Here is a 17,001-nt window from a genome sequence, read left to right on the forward strand (position 1 = left end):
GCAGCAGCAGACACTTTTCATGTGGCAGGTTTCTGGCCCCATGATGTATGACCTGTTGGCGCTACTGAATGGTGCCCTTTGTTCCAGGGTATCCCATGTGCCCCCTTTTTATTGACTTGTTGATTCAGAGGGGCAGGAAAGTTCCACAAATCCCACTGCAGGCCCTGTTCTAGCCATGTCCAGCTGGGGAAGCCCACGGACCTCATGCTTCCCAGAAAGTTGGTAGGAAGCAGCGGGCTGCCTAAAGACAACATCTCTCTTAAGAAGCGGCTTTCTTTACCTCCAAGTCAGGCAACTGTGTGTCTGGAGAGAGCCTGGGAACATACGTCTAGCTCCCAGCCCCCTACACGTGGTTGTAGAAGGTATAGAGTATCCCAGAATGCTGTCTTCACCCAGAAAGAAAAGAGCGGTGCAGGTGTGGGTTAGGAAGAACCCCCCTCTTCCCTGTCTCCTGAGCCAAGTTAAGTTTTTCTCTGTGACCAACAAGCCCAAGGTGGGAGCCGACAGCAAAGGGAAAAAAGGAGCTTGGCCTCCTTCTGCAGGGAGGAGTCCAGCCAGAGAGCAACCCAGGGCCACAAGGGCAGGACCCTGGGGAAACAGGAGACGAGGTTGACTTTTTACCCAGCAGGAAATCTCATCTTAATCCTGGTGAGGACCAGCTTGAAAGGGCATCCCTTACCCCTGCCTTCTCTTCTCATGGCTCCCTCCTGGAGATGGTGGGTGACAGGGAGCAGCTTTGGAAAAGGAACCATGAGGGGAGGGGGCGAGAGGCAAGGGGTTGTGAGGAGGGAGACCCAACATGCCTTCCGACACCAGCTTCTCTTCTCATCTAGGAGGGTGAACCTGGACTGGACTTTGTCTCCTTTTATCCCACCCCCATCTTGAGGCCAACGTCAGGGAACTGGCAGAGGAGTAGACAAGCGGAGGTCTCTGCCAGGCCTGGATTCCTCCCCTGGGGGAGCAGGTGGTTGATGGGCTCACATAGCTGACTGCTTGCTCCAGGAAGCCCCGGGCTCTGACTCCAGCCTGCTCTTCAGTTCCTTCTCTGAGGCAGCTGCACAAATCCCACCAAGAACTCCCCACCTGGGAGCCCGTCTCCCCCAAACCACCAGGCTGCATGTCCACTACTAAAAGGTGACAGATTCTTGCGTACTGTCTGCCCTGCCCGTCTGCGGTCTTTGTGGGCCCTGGAATCCAGGTCCATCATCTGGGGAGTAGCATGAGATCAAAGGTACAGTTGCTCCGTTGGTCCTAAATGACTTCACTCTGAGCTCAGAGGCTCCATGGAACAAACGCGCAGAGGCACTGAGGGCTCCACCTGGCCCTTGAGAAAATATATGAGCAAAGGGGAAGCAGAGACCATTGCTGAGCCAGGAAATGACAAGTCAGGAGTAAAAAGCATCCACACACTTCACAGTTGTAAAATGGCTTTATGTTCTGATATGTAAAATAAAATGTCCATGCTATATAACAAAACACTTGAAGTTCCATATCCCGTTAGCTAATGTGTCTTCTAATAAAGTGTAATCTGTAGTGTGTGTGTGTTTATATATAATTATTTATTTGTATGTTTTATCTAAACCATTCTTTGTTTTTAACATCAAATGTGTAATAAAGATTTAAATAGATGTCTTTCCAAACACCCTCTCCAACGTTCATTTTATTAAGTTTATTCATTTGTAAAAAAGCAAAGCTGAATTGGACATGTGGCCTGCATTTGTGAGATATATATATTTATATATTTTATTTTATTTATTTATTTATATAATATATAAATAGCTATTCAGCATGCAAAGAGTTTAGTGATTTCCCAAATTTGATTACAGAGTTCACACCAGCCACAGGGACGGTCTGGTGACTTTCAATGCTAAAGAGCTGAGCTGAGGACGAGATCCACCTCCCTGGAGAAGAATTATCCTTGCTCCTCTGAGCTCACTGGCTGAATTCACTGGAAGAAATGAATGTCTTCTGAGTTCTCATTTTTATTTCTGTTGGGCTTTCTTGCTCCAGAGGCGAGGATTTTCTGGGAGCAGAACGGGCTCTAGAGCTGCTGGGCAGCAGCTCCAGTGTGGTCTCCTGGGGACACTGCTAGGTCAAGTGTGCTTCCTACTGGCCAGTCGTAGGACGCAGATGGGGCCTGAGAGGTGAGTCTCGCGCACCAGAGAGGGTGAGGGGCTGTATACTGGGGATGGAGGGGGAAGGGCTTTGTACGTTATAAGAAAACCTGAATGATGCCAGAGATGCTACTGGTTGTGTTTTCCCTCCTCTTGAAGGAAAAAGCAATGTTTTAATACCCATCAGGTGGCACTTCGCCCATGACTCTCTCTCTAAAAATTGTCCCTCAGACCTCAGAGCTCCGGGGATCAATTTCCGGGCCACTAACTGAGCAGTCAGCGCTCCTTTCCCAGAAGGGCTTCGTGGCTTAGCTGAGCCCACCTCTCAGGTGGTCTCACAGAATCTCCGGAAGCCAAAGGAATGGGCCTCCTGCTCCCAAAACAAGATTCTCAGCTCCCTTGCAAGGCCAGGACTCTTAAGATGTGCAGAGACCCCTCCCACCCCGACTTCCCCTGCGGGAGAGACCTCACCACCTGAACTCTCCACTCCCATCCCATCCTTGGGCATGTCAAGAGATATCAGATAACAGTGGATCCAGGTCCTGCAGCCAAAATCACTTCCGGATAGTGTGTTTTTCCCTTTGTCATGGCCTCAGTCTTATGTCAGAAGATAGATGCCCTCCAAAGAAACGTTCACGCGCACTCGCACCCCACCCTTTATGATACCTTCCTGCGTTTCTTGGTAGTGCACGCCACCCTCAGAGGTTAATGCTGGGTCAACCCGGTACTGGGGCTGTGGGCGGGCCCTGAGAGTCATCCGTCAGTCCAGTTCTCGACAGTCCCCATTCCTGAATGATACTGTAAGGAGGCTTCCCGGGACAAGGAGAAGCTCTGCGAGTAGAGAAACTCGTTGGCAGCATTCAGGTGCGGCGAGGGCGGCTTCCGCTCGCACGCGGTGCCGGTGCCGGGGAAGCCGCGCTCCCTCGGGAAGGAGGCGCCGGGCCCCCGCTCTCGCTCTCGGACCTGAGACTGTGAGAGCTGATTGTAGACACTGAAGTGGGCACTTCCGGGCGGCTGGGAGCTCGGAGCCGAGATGGGGGGCAGCCGGGGCATCATAGTGGTGGCGGTGAAGTGCGTGGGGAAGGACTGGTAAGGCACAGTCTCCACGGTCTGTACGCTGTAGCTCGTGTACGGCGACACTGACGTCCACATGTTACAGCTCAGTGGGGGCGGGGGCAAGTCGTCCACCCCGGACACACCGGCGATCTCGGTCCCTGAACCTGAGTACATGCAGGCTTCTCGTGGGGTCACCTCACTGCAGTAGGAGGGGCTCAGCATCTGTTGGTCGTAGGGAGGGGGAGACCGGAAATAATGATCCTCCCCCACTGCAGTGGGAGCTTCCAGATAAGATCTTTTGCAGGGTAAGTCCAGGTGGCGGGCACTGTCTGCCGGAAGACAAAGAAACCTCAGGAAGAGCCATTTCCGCCAGCCCAGGGCCCCGAATACCCCCGCTGGATGCTAGGACAGCCCATCCTTGTCATTCAGGGCCCCCACTGCCCCACGCTACCACGGCGCTCCCAGAACCATTTTAATCAGCTACAGCTTTTCAAGGGCGGCCGCAGCCAAGAAGTGGTCCGATCATGGGCACGCTCAAAGGCCACGGGGCGTGCTGCATCACTGGACGCTGAGCGATGTGTTTAGCCCGGCAGTGGATAGCTTTGATCCTTTGCCACCCTGACTCTTGGGGATGGTAAAAGGCCTCAATGTGCACTGGCACTCTTAGGCTAGGCTCACCCTGGCCAAGGAAAGTGCAAGCCCCTGCCAGCCCAAACCGGACCCGGAGGCTACATCTGCCTGAATTAGCCAGAAAATTAAAGCCTCCATGCTTTGGCCTCAATCCTCCACTCCCAGGAAGGCTCTAGCGAGACAAAGCTACTCAAAGGCACGCTCCCATTGCTTTTAGAGGAGGAAGTACACCCTCCCTGTGTTCAAAGAAGCCCCATCAGATTGTAATTACACAGATTCCAACCTAACAGCGTTTACACAATTAAGAAATGGAGCTGTTAATAAGTAAAAGGTGACTGGTACTTTTAAGGCTAAGCTAATACTCTGTCTCAGGAAACGTGACATTAACTGCTCCAGACCATGGGTGTGTGTCTTTCAACATCCTCAAGCATGAGGGCTTGACTCTCTGGACCAGCACGGGCTCCCCTGGGATACAGGGATGACCCAGGCCTGAGGACTTGGGCGGCAGCCCACTCAACAAATTTAAGAACACTTGTCGGGTCGCTTGCCTTGGTCTCCCTCCTTCTGTTTTCTCTAGGGATTCTCAACAGGAAAGAGGCCACAGACCGTAGGTAAATAAATGTTTGGCTGTGTTCCAGTAAGACTTTATTTATGGATACCAAACTTTGAATTTCATATAATGTTCATGTATCATGAAAGAGTCTTGACTTTTTTCAACTATTTAAAATGTAAAAACCATTTTGTATGACTCACAGGCTGAACAAAAACAGACAGCAGGCCAGATTTGGTCCAAAGGCCACAGTTTGCCAGCCCCTGCTCTAGGTCACTAGTTCTACTGGACCTGGTGTGGTGGGTACTCAGGGGCCTGCCTGGCTGGTCCCTAGGAGCTGGGCTGAGAGAACATTCTGGACTGCAAGCAAAAGTCCCCAAACTCATTCCCAAGACAATTCAGTGGCCCTGTGAGGACTTCTGGTGTAATAACACTGATCATTCATATTTTATAGAGGGAAAAATCGAGACCTGGCACCAGAGCACATCTGGTTCTCGGCTCAGGGCTCCTCTTCCTCACAAAAAAGCCAGCACGGACAAGTCTGTTGCCTGTCTTCCTGGTCCCCAGTCTGCATCCACAACAGCTCCCTGCCACTTTCAAGAAGCCTTTGCAGATCTGGTGTGATGCGGTGGGGAGCCTGTGCTAGGGACTCCCTGTGTTAGGATGGAGGTCGCCTCCCTAAGTGGAAACCTCGGGATTGTGACGCTTCCACCTCCTCCCACACCTAGAGACAGAGCCTGGCTGACTCGTGTCCTCTGCCCACCCTGCTGAAAGCAGCACCTGGGGCCAGGGAGGGGTACCAGTGTCTGGGGACACCAAGGCCGCAAGCTGCCTGTGAGGGTTCTGAGGGCTGCGTGGAAAGCAAGAAGCGTATCCCTGCACTGAGCCTGGCCACGGTCCCCAACCCTTCAGGCTCGCTCTCCCAGGCCACACAATAACCAGGTGTGTGTGTGTGTGTGTATGTGTGTGTGCGCACCCATGCGTGATCACATGTGCAGTGGGCAGTGTCTGTGGGGAGAGTGTCACCCCCTGACCCTCCAGGGCTTCTAGACCAGGAGAGAGGTACCTCGTCTTTTCAGGCAGTGATAGAAGAGGCTGGAGTCCCTCTGGGCTGGGAAGGTGTTGAGGGGAAGGTCCTGGGGCTCAGCTGCAGCGAACTGCATGTGAGCCCCGTTCTCGTACTGGTAGTGCTGGAGCGCCTGGTGAGCCCCATGCAGGGGGCTGACGTCAGGCTTGGATGCCAGCTGGGTGGAGACTAGCCTCTGCCTCATGATGCTTTTGGAGATCACGGGATATTCTTTGCTGGAGGAGAGGGGAGGACAGTCAGCGGGACACGGGAAGGGAGTGGAGATACCTTGAGGGTTACGGAGTCCCTGTGCTTGAACCCGGGACACCCGGTCCACCCGCCCCACCCCCAGGCCGGAGCAGCCCCACCTCTGCAGCCGGGCCACGCGCAGGTCACTGTCGTCACTGCCCCGGAACCCCTTGGCAAAAGGGTTGTTCTCAATTTTCAGCTGTGTGATCTGTCAGGACAGGATACACGGTAGAGTCACTGCAGGGAGAGGACTGGGCTGGCCTCTGGCCCTCCTCCCCGACCCCGGGCACATTCGGAACCCCCGGCAGTGTCTGGGGAAGTTGCGTCTTGCTGAGGCCTCCTTGGCCTTGCCCTTCACGTGGCCGGCTCCTATCCCTTCCACTTGCGGCAGAACCTCTGGTTCTGTCTCCCGCTCTCCCGCCGGCTGTGCTACCTCGATTCAGCCCCTCATCATCCTCTCCTAGCGGCCTGTAGCAGCTTCCCCTGCACATCATCCCCCTCTAGTGCAAATGCCACATCAGGTTCTGCGTGACTCTTCTAAATGCAGACCTGACTCTGTCACTCTTCTGCCTAAGATCCTTCCCCTGATCTGGCCAGTCCCACTGTGCAGATGTGAAAGCCTTCTGAGAAGGATGGCGTGGGCAAAGGCGGGGGGCAGGGGAGAGTGGCCCGGGAGGGGATCGGGAGGCAGTTTGGGGTGGTCGGCCTGGGGTGGAAGGTGGGCCAGGACATGCCAGGACCCTGTGACCGCTGCCTGGGAAGGGCCTCCAGATGGCTCAGTCAGCTGCTCCCACACAGCTGGCAGTGCCCCAGGGCTCCTCTCCCTGTTCCATCCCCTTCTCTCTGCAGGTGCAGAATCCCACCCGGGAGAAGAAGACTGTAGAACGAAAGGGCCCAGCACTGAGCCACAGGGCAAGCTCCACGCTCCCGACCTTTACAGTTGCCAACTCTGTCCATCCCCAGCGCAGAGACCACAGTTACTCTGTGCTGGGGGTTCAGGGATCTGGTCTCCTTTCCTGCACATCACTCCATTTCTCACTGCTCTGCAGGGCTTAGCAGGTTCCTGAGGCGCCTTCCCTGCCTCCCTCAGCCCTGCTGCAACGGGGCTTCACTTCCTGCCTCTGTGGGGGTGCTGTACCTTGTGATTCTGGTAGGAGGTCACAGAGATGAAGGAAGTTTCTGGGAACACGTGGGTGCAGAAAGCTGTGTTTTTGGAGCCAAAAGCATTGTTCTCATCAGCCTTCACGATGTGTAGCCGCGGCTGGTACTTGTGCATGGAGTTGAGGATGATCTGGAAGAGAAGGGTCTCCTCTGAGCTCCGGGTCCCCACCCTCTTGTCTTCGGCCTCATTCAGCTGGCCTGGGGCTGGCTTTCCTTGTCCTAAACACCCGGGCTCCAGGGCCTGACCACAGGGGCTGAGCCCAGAAAGGTCCAAACCTCCCTTGAAGGTTGAAGAACCAGGCCCCTGGCCCCACTTGGACTCTGCTCCAGCACCAACTCCTGGTCCCAGGACCTCCTGGATGCTACAGACCCTTCAGTGTGGAAATGGGGACACAACCATTTAAAAGCCCCAATGAACTCAGCACAGTGTAGTTGGTGGAATTCTGAGCTGTAGGCGAAAGACCAGGTGCCACTGACTCACTGTGTGACCTCAGGCAAGTCCCTCGACTTCTCTGAGCCTCAGCGCGCAGCCCGGCAGGCTGACTCTTGGCAGGCTGACTCTTCCCCGGGCCTCCCCCTGACCTATCCAGCTCTTCTTCCCCTGCTCACCCCTCCCCACTTATTAGGGACCTGCCTTTTGGAGAGTTGTCAGCGGTGGGCTGCGCTCAGCCCCTCCTCTCACATTTGTCAGCAACAAAAGCAGCTTCCCAGCCCAGGGTTTGCAAGATGGGGGAGGGGGGATGCTGAGGAGAACGGTGCACTCCGACCTGTTCCCTCGGGGCACTCCTTCCTTCATTCACAGAGGCCTGCTGAGGGGACACGGGACACCCAGAGGCACTGTGCCTTCAGACTTGTCCCAGGCAGCTCTCAGCCAGGAGGGGAGTGCCATCAGGAGGTAGGAGGAAGCCCGGAGGCCCCAGGCACCCCCAGCCCTTGAGGATGCCTGGGGCAAAAGGCGAAGAGCCCAGGAGACTTGGCCCAGAGCCCTGGGAGAAACACACGGTAGTTGTGGCCCCAAACCCACTCCATTTGGCTGTGCCCCACGGTAGCGCAGCATCACGTGCCATTAAAATGTATTTTTTATCGTTGACATTTACCAGACACCCTTCCCACTGGAGGTAGGACCAGGCGTTTGGGGCATTTTATCAGCACCGCTGCTTTTGTTAACCCTTTGGCTCCTGTCCGGGCTGGGTGAGGCTGGTCCCCTCTGAGCTCCTTTCTCTCCGCAGGGAGTGCCCCTCCCTTGGGCTGTCTCTGCTGGCTCCTACCCTTCCAGGTTCCCAGGGGCCACGCCTGGGGCTGAGGCTTGGTGAAACATTTAACCCCTGAGTGACCAGAGTGCCAAGTCCCTGACTTCCATGGCAAGTCTGGGCTGAAGCCTTCGTCTGGCGAGGTTCTGCTCCCCTCACACCCTGGGGACAGAGGCAGCCCAGGGAGAGGCTCAGCCAGGGGCGTGGGTAGCCCAGGAGCTGGGCTGTAGGCTCTGACGTTCCCCGGGCTCCTCGGTTTGGCTGGGCAGCTCCGTCCAGCAGAAACTAGCTCTTCTGCACGGGCCACTCCTCACTCAGCCCTCAGTGACAAACCTCTGGACCCTCTTGGGGCAAGTACAGAGCTCCCCAAATCCCAAATCCCATCCTGCAGCTGGGGATCCACTGCCCAGCTGGGAGCCTGCCAAGCAAACCTCAGGGCACAAGTCCTGCCCGGGGAGGCCTCAACGGACTTCGTGTTCCAGGAGCCTGGGAAGGGGCCCCTCGGGAGAGGGGCTGGGGGTTCGGAAACACCTCCCAGACCCTTTAGGTTACTCTGTCATCCTGCACTGTACCCACGCTGCAGGAGCCCACAAAGGACCCCAGGGCCCAGAAGACCCAGCACCTGGCTACCCGGGAGGCAGCCTAGATGCCAGGTTTCCGCCTCTGCACCTTTGCACAGGCAGTTCCCTCTGCTGCCTTGATCTCCCTTTCCCATTCTCCCTCACCTTCTAGGCCTATCATCTCAAGGCCCAACTCTTCCAGGAAGCCTTCCCACACTACTAAGGCCTGCTCTGAACTCCCAGTTCATGAAACTCCCTTTCCACGCATTGTCTACTTGGCTTTGTGCTGCTTCCTAGCGGCCTCCCATTTCTTCTTGGCCCTTCAATTAAATTATAACTCCTCAAGAGAAAGGGTCATGTCTTTTATACCTTTTGTACCTCCAGGCTCCTCTCCTTCAAAACAGGAACAAGCAAGTGTGAGACCAGGATATGGGAGGAGAAAGACCTGGGCCATGACCACGAACTCTGTGTCCCCTCCTCCCTTGTCTTTCTTTGCTCACTAGAGACAGGATAACCTCTAAGGCACTTTTCAGGTCAAAAATAGTGATCAAACATGTGCACAGACAATCCTTCCATGACCACTCACACGCTCCAGCCCCTGACATGCAGGGCTAACCCTGCATCAGTCCAGCTCTCCTGGCAGCGGGTGGGGGGCGCCCAAGGGGAGAACACAGACGACGGGAGGACAGAACCCAAAGGAGGTGTTGCAGTCACCGTGCAGTAAGGCTGTGCCGTCCCTTAAGGACACCTGGGGACAAAAAGCACCCGCCCTGCTCCTCTGCCAGCTGGGCCGTCACAGGCTGTGACAGTCCACCAGAGCCCTGGGCATCATCAGTCCCCTCCCCCTCACTGTCACCCACCTCCAGGTCCAATCAGTGACCAAGGCCCGTGACTCCACCTGTAAAACAAAGGCTTCTCCATCCCGCCCCCCCCCCCCCCCCCCCCCCCCCCCCCCCCCCCCGCGCAGCCCTGGCTCAGGCCCCGCTGCCTCTCACTGGGCTCTGCGGCAGCCCCCTCCCTGCCGCCATCTACTTCCTCTCCATTTCACCTGCTACACATCAGATCAGGTCACTCCCTTGCTTAGAACCTCCTGGCTCATCCAGGAAGACTGTACATTGCTTGAGAGCAGGGCCCTTTGTATTTCTTCCTCTTGCCTCCCTTGTCCGCTGGCCCCCAAACTCCTGCCAGTATTTAGGGCTCAGTAAATATCTTAAGTTCATGATGCCACCTTTGATGGCTCCCTCTTGCCCCCTGGGATAAAGGCCGAATCCTTAGCCTATCAGACAAGGCCCTGGATGACACGGGTGGTGAGATTGCCAAACACACCTTCTAGGAGAGGGAACCAGACAGGCTGGCAGGGAAATCTGGGAAGAGAGCAACTGCCAGACGTGCAAGGGCAGGTAGGGGCCACTGCGGAGCCCAATCCCAGCCACAGAGAAGCCAAGAGAGGCCCGGAAGCTTCTATGGATCTCTGCCCACCAGCTGCAAGTCCTGAGCAAGCTCTCCCCCTCCAGTCATCGGGGTCCCCCATCTGTAAAGTGAGGCCTTCGACTAAGTGGTCCCAAACACCCCTCCCGCCTCTGACAGTCTGGAACTTGGACAGGTGTGTGGAAGGAAGTCCCACCCATTGAACCAATGCAGACGCAAAGCACAGCATCGGTCCCGACGGCCTGGGAGAATGGGAAGCTACCTCAGTGACTCGCGCCTGGCTTTACTCGGAAGTTCCTCAGGCGCCGCGTTAAACTGTTCAGCTAGAATCTCACATCCATATTTCTTGCAGAGGATGTTGGGTCAAATGGGCCAGCCACGTCAAAAAACCCCACTACGCGGCTGGTCCCGTCGTCACCACTGTTCTACAGAAATGGGATTCATTATGTTCTGGCTGCAAGTCGGAGGCCTGTTCTATTTTCACAGTTGTGATAGGGCCAAACATCCATCTCCTCAGGAGATCGCCACAGCGTGCTGGGCTAACGAGGCCCAGATTCATCTGCGTTGGAATCACAGCACATCAGGGCATGGAGGGACAGACCGTCAAGATCATTCTAGTTCACCTCCTAGTTGTAAAGACGAGGAACAGGAGGCGAGTAGTGGGAACGTGACTTGCCCAAGGACACACAGCTGGCTGGAGGTTGAATCGGGGAAGATTCCAGATGGCCCTTGAGACAGCACACACTGCTCTCAACAACAAGCTCGGTTATTAAGGATAAGGTTTCAACCAAACACTGCGGGGGATGAGGATTCCCCAGGCCCTGTCACCCATGGTAGGGCACAGCGTATCTGGATGCTAGCCACACGACAAGTGGGGCTAATGTCTGTTTGTCATATATTAAAACCAAATTTTCTCCTGCATCACATGTTTACTTTCTAAGACGACCTTCTCCATCATCCTTCTTACCCCCTCCAGCCCTGTAAAGAGGTTTAGGAAACAGACAGGATCCGCAACTTAGAGAAAAAAGAAAAAAACACAACAAAACTAAGACCGGAGAGACCCAAAGATTGGCCCGAAGAATATCTAGACTAGAACTGAGTCGGACAACCCATCAGCCGATTCAAGAGGCCTGGGCCAGACAGGCCTGAGGCCTCACGCCCAGGGCAGCAGCCTTCCCACCTTCTCTCCCAGTCACAGCAATGACAGCCAGCGTTGACTGAACACAGCCTCTGTGCCAGGCCCTGTGATGAGTATTCTACACACATCACACAACTGACCTTACAACATCCCTGTAAAGGAGGTATCATGATTAGCCCCATTTTAACAGGCAAGGAACTGAGGCTCAAGCGGGGGAAGGCATCTGCCCAACCTCAGACAGTGATGGGAAGCAGAGCCGGCATCACTACTCTCCGAGCCTTAGCTCATACCTGCACCTGCACCCACGTGGCTGGGGAGGGTGAGGCCCAGTCTGGAGCCGGACGGGTGGTCTATGTCCCAGAGCGCCCGGCAAGGCGTGGCACATTGTCAGGGCTCAGCAAACGTGGGAGGAAAAGAGGGAGACCAATGGTTCTGGGTCCCCGCTGGCTGGCATATGCTTTGGGGGGACATCAGCCTCCAGCGGAGGAAGTGCCTTCTCTGTCTAAATAATCCCCCCGTCAGCAGGTTCACTCACCACTGCTCACCACCACTCACACTGCCAGGCACCAGGACACAATGGTGATGAAAAACCTCACGGTTTACCGTCCAGTGGGGAAGTCACACGGTAATCCAAAAATCAAGCAAAAATCAGTGGGGAGAAAAAGTCGTGGACCCCAAACTGCATTGATAATAGTAACGAACAAGATGAAACAGCTCGCAGCACATGTGTAGGACCTCGGGAAGAAAACCTGAATACGCCTTTGAAGGACAAAAATCAGACTGCAACAAAGACAAAGGCATCCCCATCAATCCTCCCTAAGTAAATTTATAATTTAAAGTGATTCTAATAAAAATACAAGCAAGTTTCTTTCTCAACACTACAAGCTGATTCTAAAGCTCATATAAAAAAACAGACAAGACCAGCCAAGAAAACTCTGAAAAAAAAGAGCAATGCAGGGGGACCAAGCCTGCCAGACACTAAAACCTATTATGAAGTCTCAACAGTTAAGGCACTGGCACACGAACAGACACAGATTCAGAAGGGGATTTAGTGTACAGAAATAAGGCATCCTAAACCAGAGAGGGAAGGGGACTAGTCAGTTATTGGTGTTGGGAACCACTGGATAGCTCTCTAGAAAAAAAAAAAAAAAAGTTGGATTCACACCTCATATAGAATGCCAGAATAAATTCCAAAAGGATCAATGGTTAAAGTGTAATAATAATTCTGTAAAATACTAGAAGAAAACACAAGCAAACTCCCTTATAAGTAAAGAGTGGAGAGGGGCTTTCAATTACTCAAAATCCAGAACCCACAGAGAAAACACCAACACATTCAATCAAAAACTTCTGTGTAGGAATACCACTATAAGCCAAACCAAAAGACAAGTGACAAACGGGGAAAACATATAAGCAATTCGACATCCCAGAGTAGGAGCGAAATCTTCCTAATTTATAAAAGCTCCTAGAATGGATAGGTGATTGAAAAAACAATCTAAGAGAAAAATGAGCAAACGATAAGGACCGAAGAGGAGATACATATAAAAAAGATGCTTTGGGGCTTCCCTGGTGGCGCAGTGGTTGGGAGTCCGCCTGCCGATGCAGGGGACGCGGGTTCGTGCCCCGGTCCAGGAGGATCCCACATGCCGCGGAGCAGCTGGGCCCGTGAGCCATGGCCGCTGAGCCTGCGCGTCCGGAGCCTGTGCTCCGCAATGGGAGAGGCCACAGCAGTGAGAGGCCCGCTTACCACACACACACAAAAAAAGATGCTTAATCTCACTCATAATAAAGGAAATATAAATTGAAACTAAAACTGACATCTATATTTCACCCATCAAACTGGCAAAGATCCAAACCTTTCTCTCCCACCATGTTCGTGAGGCTACAGTGATGGTGGGAATACACATCACTGGGACTCCAGTGGAGGGCAGAATTACAAATTGCAAATCCAAGCACCCCTTGAACAGGCAATTTATCAGAAAGCATACTTGCCATAGGTATAAAACAACATATGTACAAGCTTAATCAAAAGAGCAAATAGAGGAAAACATCTAATTCCTTCAATAAGGACTGGCTACATAATGGAACGATCACATGATGAAATTCTATACAGCTGTAAAAAAAGGAATGAGGCAGCTCTACGTGACTGGAATGATCTCCATGATACACTAAGTTTACAAAGCAAGGTGCAAAGTGTTTACAGCATGTTACCTTTTGTGTGGAAAAGAAGGGATTTGAGACTCTGTATTCTGCCTGCATGTGCAAAAAGAAACACTGAGAAGAAATTAGTAACAATGGTTACCTGTGGCCAGAGCTGGAAAAAACTAGGTGGATGGGGAACCAGGCGACGGAAATGTCTCATTGCAGACGTGTCTTATTTATTCATTGATTGATTTTTAAACCATGTGAATGTATTTCCTATTCAAAAACAAATTTGACAAATAAGTATAAAATTATAACTGTGGTTAAGTACTTGGACAGAAAGGTGCATGGTGCTCTGAGAGCATATAATGGGAACCCTGAACTGTCTCCCTGAAGATGTGGCATTTGAGCTTGGATTCCAAGGCTCAGCAGTAACGAACTAGGCTAAGAGGCCTGTGGCTGGAGAAGGAAACACACTGAGGGGATGGTGCATGTGCCACTTTGTGGCCTGGGAGCCCACACCCCCAGTCCGGGGCTAATTTTGCCTCTGGAACAGTGAGACCTACTATGCCCAAAATCAAAAGCTAATCTTCAGGCTTCCCTGGTGGCGCAGTGGTTGGGAGCCCGCCTGCCGATGCAGGGGACACGGGTTCATGCCCCGGTCTGGGAAGATCCCACATGCCGCAGAGCGGCTGGGCCCGTGAGCCATGGCTGCTGAGCCTGTGCGTCCGGAGCCTGTGCTCTGCAAGGGGAGAGGTCGCAACCGTGAGAGGCCCGCGTACCGCAAAAAAAAAAAAAAACAAAAAAACTAACCTTCTACCCCGGCAATCTGGGAGTCCTAATACACAAGAGGTGGTGAAGATGGCCATTCCCCTTTACACACACACACACACACACACACACACCCCCCTCACTGCAGCCATCCCCTCCCTGCCTCCAGATCAGGAGAAAAGTAAGACCCACGTGCCAGCCACCTCCATGTCCCGCTGCAGGACCCAGGCCCCACCCCAGTGAGGCCCTCTTCAATTTCCCGAAGCAGCTTCTCTTACCATCACGTGGTCACCTGGCACAGGACCCTGCTAGGCGTAGGAGGGGTTGGTGAGTAGGAGGGGAGGATGGCAGGCGTCCTCTGTAGCCAGTGGAGCCACAGCAGTGGAGCTGAACTGGAGCAGCCCAGCCCGGCCCCAGCCCCCTGATCCTTTCTGCCCCTGCCGCCTGCCCGTCCTCTGCCCCTAGGCTTACACCCAGAACCCAGGGGTCACACCCTGAACCCACCCCTCAAGAACAGAGGGCTTTCCTGGACTCACAGCAAAAACCCACAGGAGTTGTCTAGTCAGAAGCCAACCCTGTCTTTTCAGAGCATGTGGCCCTGTGGCCGGAGGGGTTCCTGGACTCTGGGCCCTTCTCCCGGGGGAAGTCTGTAAATGGGAGACAGCTGCTAAAATCTCTGAGATACTGTGAGACCCAAGGGGAAAGTCCACAGTCCATTTGGCTGGAGAAAGTTCCCTGAGGTCTGGAAGCTTTTAGGAAAAATTGCAAGTGTGGAGGTGAACTGTGCAGAAGGACTTGTCTGGGACAAGTTCTCAGTAGAAGATGGCTCTTTCCCAGGCTCCTGCACCAAGAAGGGCGACCGGGAGAGCTCAGCACTCCAGGTGGCACAGACCAAGGAGCAGAAAGCCAAGGTTCAAATGGGCCACTCTGACTTGACATGTCGAGGAAGCTAGCTCATCCTCCACAGCCCTTGCCTGCGTGGTCAAAGGCTGCTCCCTCTCCGGTGATGCCCCAAATTGCTGAAGATCTGACAGCTCGAGCCCTGGGTATGGGAAGACAGGTGGAGAAGCCAAAGGAGCGCGGGACCAGGCATCAGAAGGCGGGGGTCCACGCTCTGCTCCTTTACTCCCAGCTCCTGAGACAAGCACCTCATCTCCCTGAGCCCTGCCACCCTACAAAGGGTGTTGTAACCAATAGATTGCAAGCGCTGGATAAATTCGGGGATGGGGAGAAGGAAGATGCTCTGCACCCAAACCCTCCAGGGAGTTAGTATGGGGAACGTCCCTCCTGCCGAGGAGAGGAGAGCCCCAGGCAGGCAAGGAGAGTGTAGCCAGGGGCACCTCCAATGTCACGAGCCCAACAAGCAGCCCCACTGGCCCAGACTCAAGACTGTATGCAGGGTTATTGCAAACCTCTTATGGACTCCAGTAGAGCCACCAGACACAAGGCAGGCTGGGAAGCCTACTGCTGGGCTATGAAGGCCAGGTCTCCTGATTCCTAAAAATCCCAGCTTTTCAACCACCTGACTCTCTCCCCTGCCGCATTCTGCAGGGGCCCAGGGAGGTGGAGGAGTCTTCAGAGGCATCCCTGCAGCTGGGAACCATGAGAGCAAGCTGTGCATCCGAAATTCTCCAGAGCTTCGGTTCCCTGGGTACTTCTGGTCACTCACCCCGAAGATCCAGCTTCCGCCAAGCTCTGTGTTCACCCCAGTGGTCTGTCCCCTGGGGTCTGCGTGTGTGTGCAATCACGGGCAGAGATGTGGCTTCCCACTTCCCACCATCGAGGCCCTCGCTAACCTTTTGAGGTTGATCCCACAGCCTGGCCAAGCAGAGGAGGCCAGGTAGGAGCTGACCAGGAGCAAAGTCTTGGCCAGAATGGGAAGCCCCTCTGGCCCTCGGTTAAAAGACCCTGTGCTCTGAGAGGTGGGGGCTCGGCTGACCCTTCCCGTTGGATGGTGGCTTGTCTCTGCCCCCTGGGAGAGGCTGGGGCTACATGAGTACACGTCACCATGCACACCTGCAGGTCTCTGTCACACACCCGACGGCATGGGCCTGCCCTGCACGGGAAAGCCCACGCCCCTCGCAAAACAGGTAAGTCAGGAGTTTATTATGTTAACGAAGCATTCTCCTAATTGCTGGTTTATAGATCACCAGTGACCCAGAAGAGAACTGAACAGACTCCGAGAAAATGAGAACTGAGAGCTGCTTGCCAGTTACACACCAATCAGTCAGAGATGAAGCGTCACTGGCATTTTCCACAAGGAACTATGATTCACAGAGTTCTGATTTGCACACAGCTCCCCAGAAATAGAACTGAGGCATAAAAGAGGCACATGCCTGCACAGCGCCCACCCCTGCTTCCCCCACCACCATCCACATGGACAGTATGAGTGTTAGGGGTGCAGCCGGGGCAACTGCATCTAGGAGCCTTGACAGCACCCGCTCCACCACACCATACCCTGCGTTTCCAGGGTAACCGTGGGTAGCCTAGAGGGGCGAGGCCTGCTCCCTGGCAGATGACACCGGGTCCCTAGGCTTCTGTTTGCCACACACTTGAGCTAACAATTTCCACATAAAAAGCTTTTGTGGGCCTGCCAGGGACAGACGGGGAAAGAATGAGCTTCAGCAGTCTGGATGGGCATCAGCGGCAGGACCCCTGGGGCTCCAGAATCTCGTGACAGCCAGGTCCCGGTCAAGGCCAGGAAGGCGCTGACCCAGGAGCCCGAGCGAGGCCTTCCCTTCCAGGGCAGGTGGCTGCCGGGCCAGGCAGACGGTACACGCCAGAGACAGGCTTCGGAACCCATCAGTGACTCTTTCTCAAGAAGGTTTACTTGTCTGAGGCTCCAGCAAGGCCAGATTTGGGGAAACTGAAGCTGAGATTTGGTCCATC

General features: G+C 54.2%; 1 protein-coding gene across 1 annotated transcript in view; it reads right to left on the reverse strand.

Moving 5' to 3' along the window:
* Positions 1-1,716: 1,716 nt before the first annotated feature.
* The window catches only part of TBX4 (T-box transcription factor 4), a 30,372-nt gene continuing 15,087 nt past the window's right edge, over positions 1,717-17,001 (reverse strand). The window contains exons 6-9 of the mRNA XM_033847487.2: positions 6,804-6,956; positions 5,785-5,873; positions 5,417-5,652; positions 1,717-3,499 (exon numbers count right to left, since the gene is read on the reverse strand). Coding sequence (XP_033703378.1) covers positions 2,868-3,499; positions 5,417-5,652; positions 5,785-5,873; positions 6,804-6,956 — 1,110 coding nt within the window. The 3' untranslated portion in view covers positions 1,717-2,867. The remainder of the gene's footprint in view (positions 3,500-5,416; positions 5,653-5,784; positions 5,874-6,803; positions 6,957-17,001) is intronic.

This window comes from Tursiops truncatus, chromosome 20 (genome assembly GCF_011762595.2).
Source record: "Tursiops truncatus isolate mTurTru1 chromosome 20, mTurTru1.mat.Y, whole genome shotgun sequence".
Taxonomy (NCBI): domain Eukaryota; kingdom Metazoa; phylum Chordata; class Mammalia; order Artiodactyla; family Delphinidae; genus Tursiops; species Tursiops truncatus.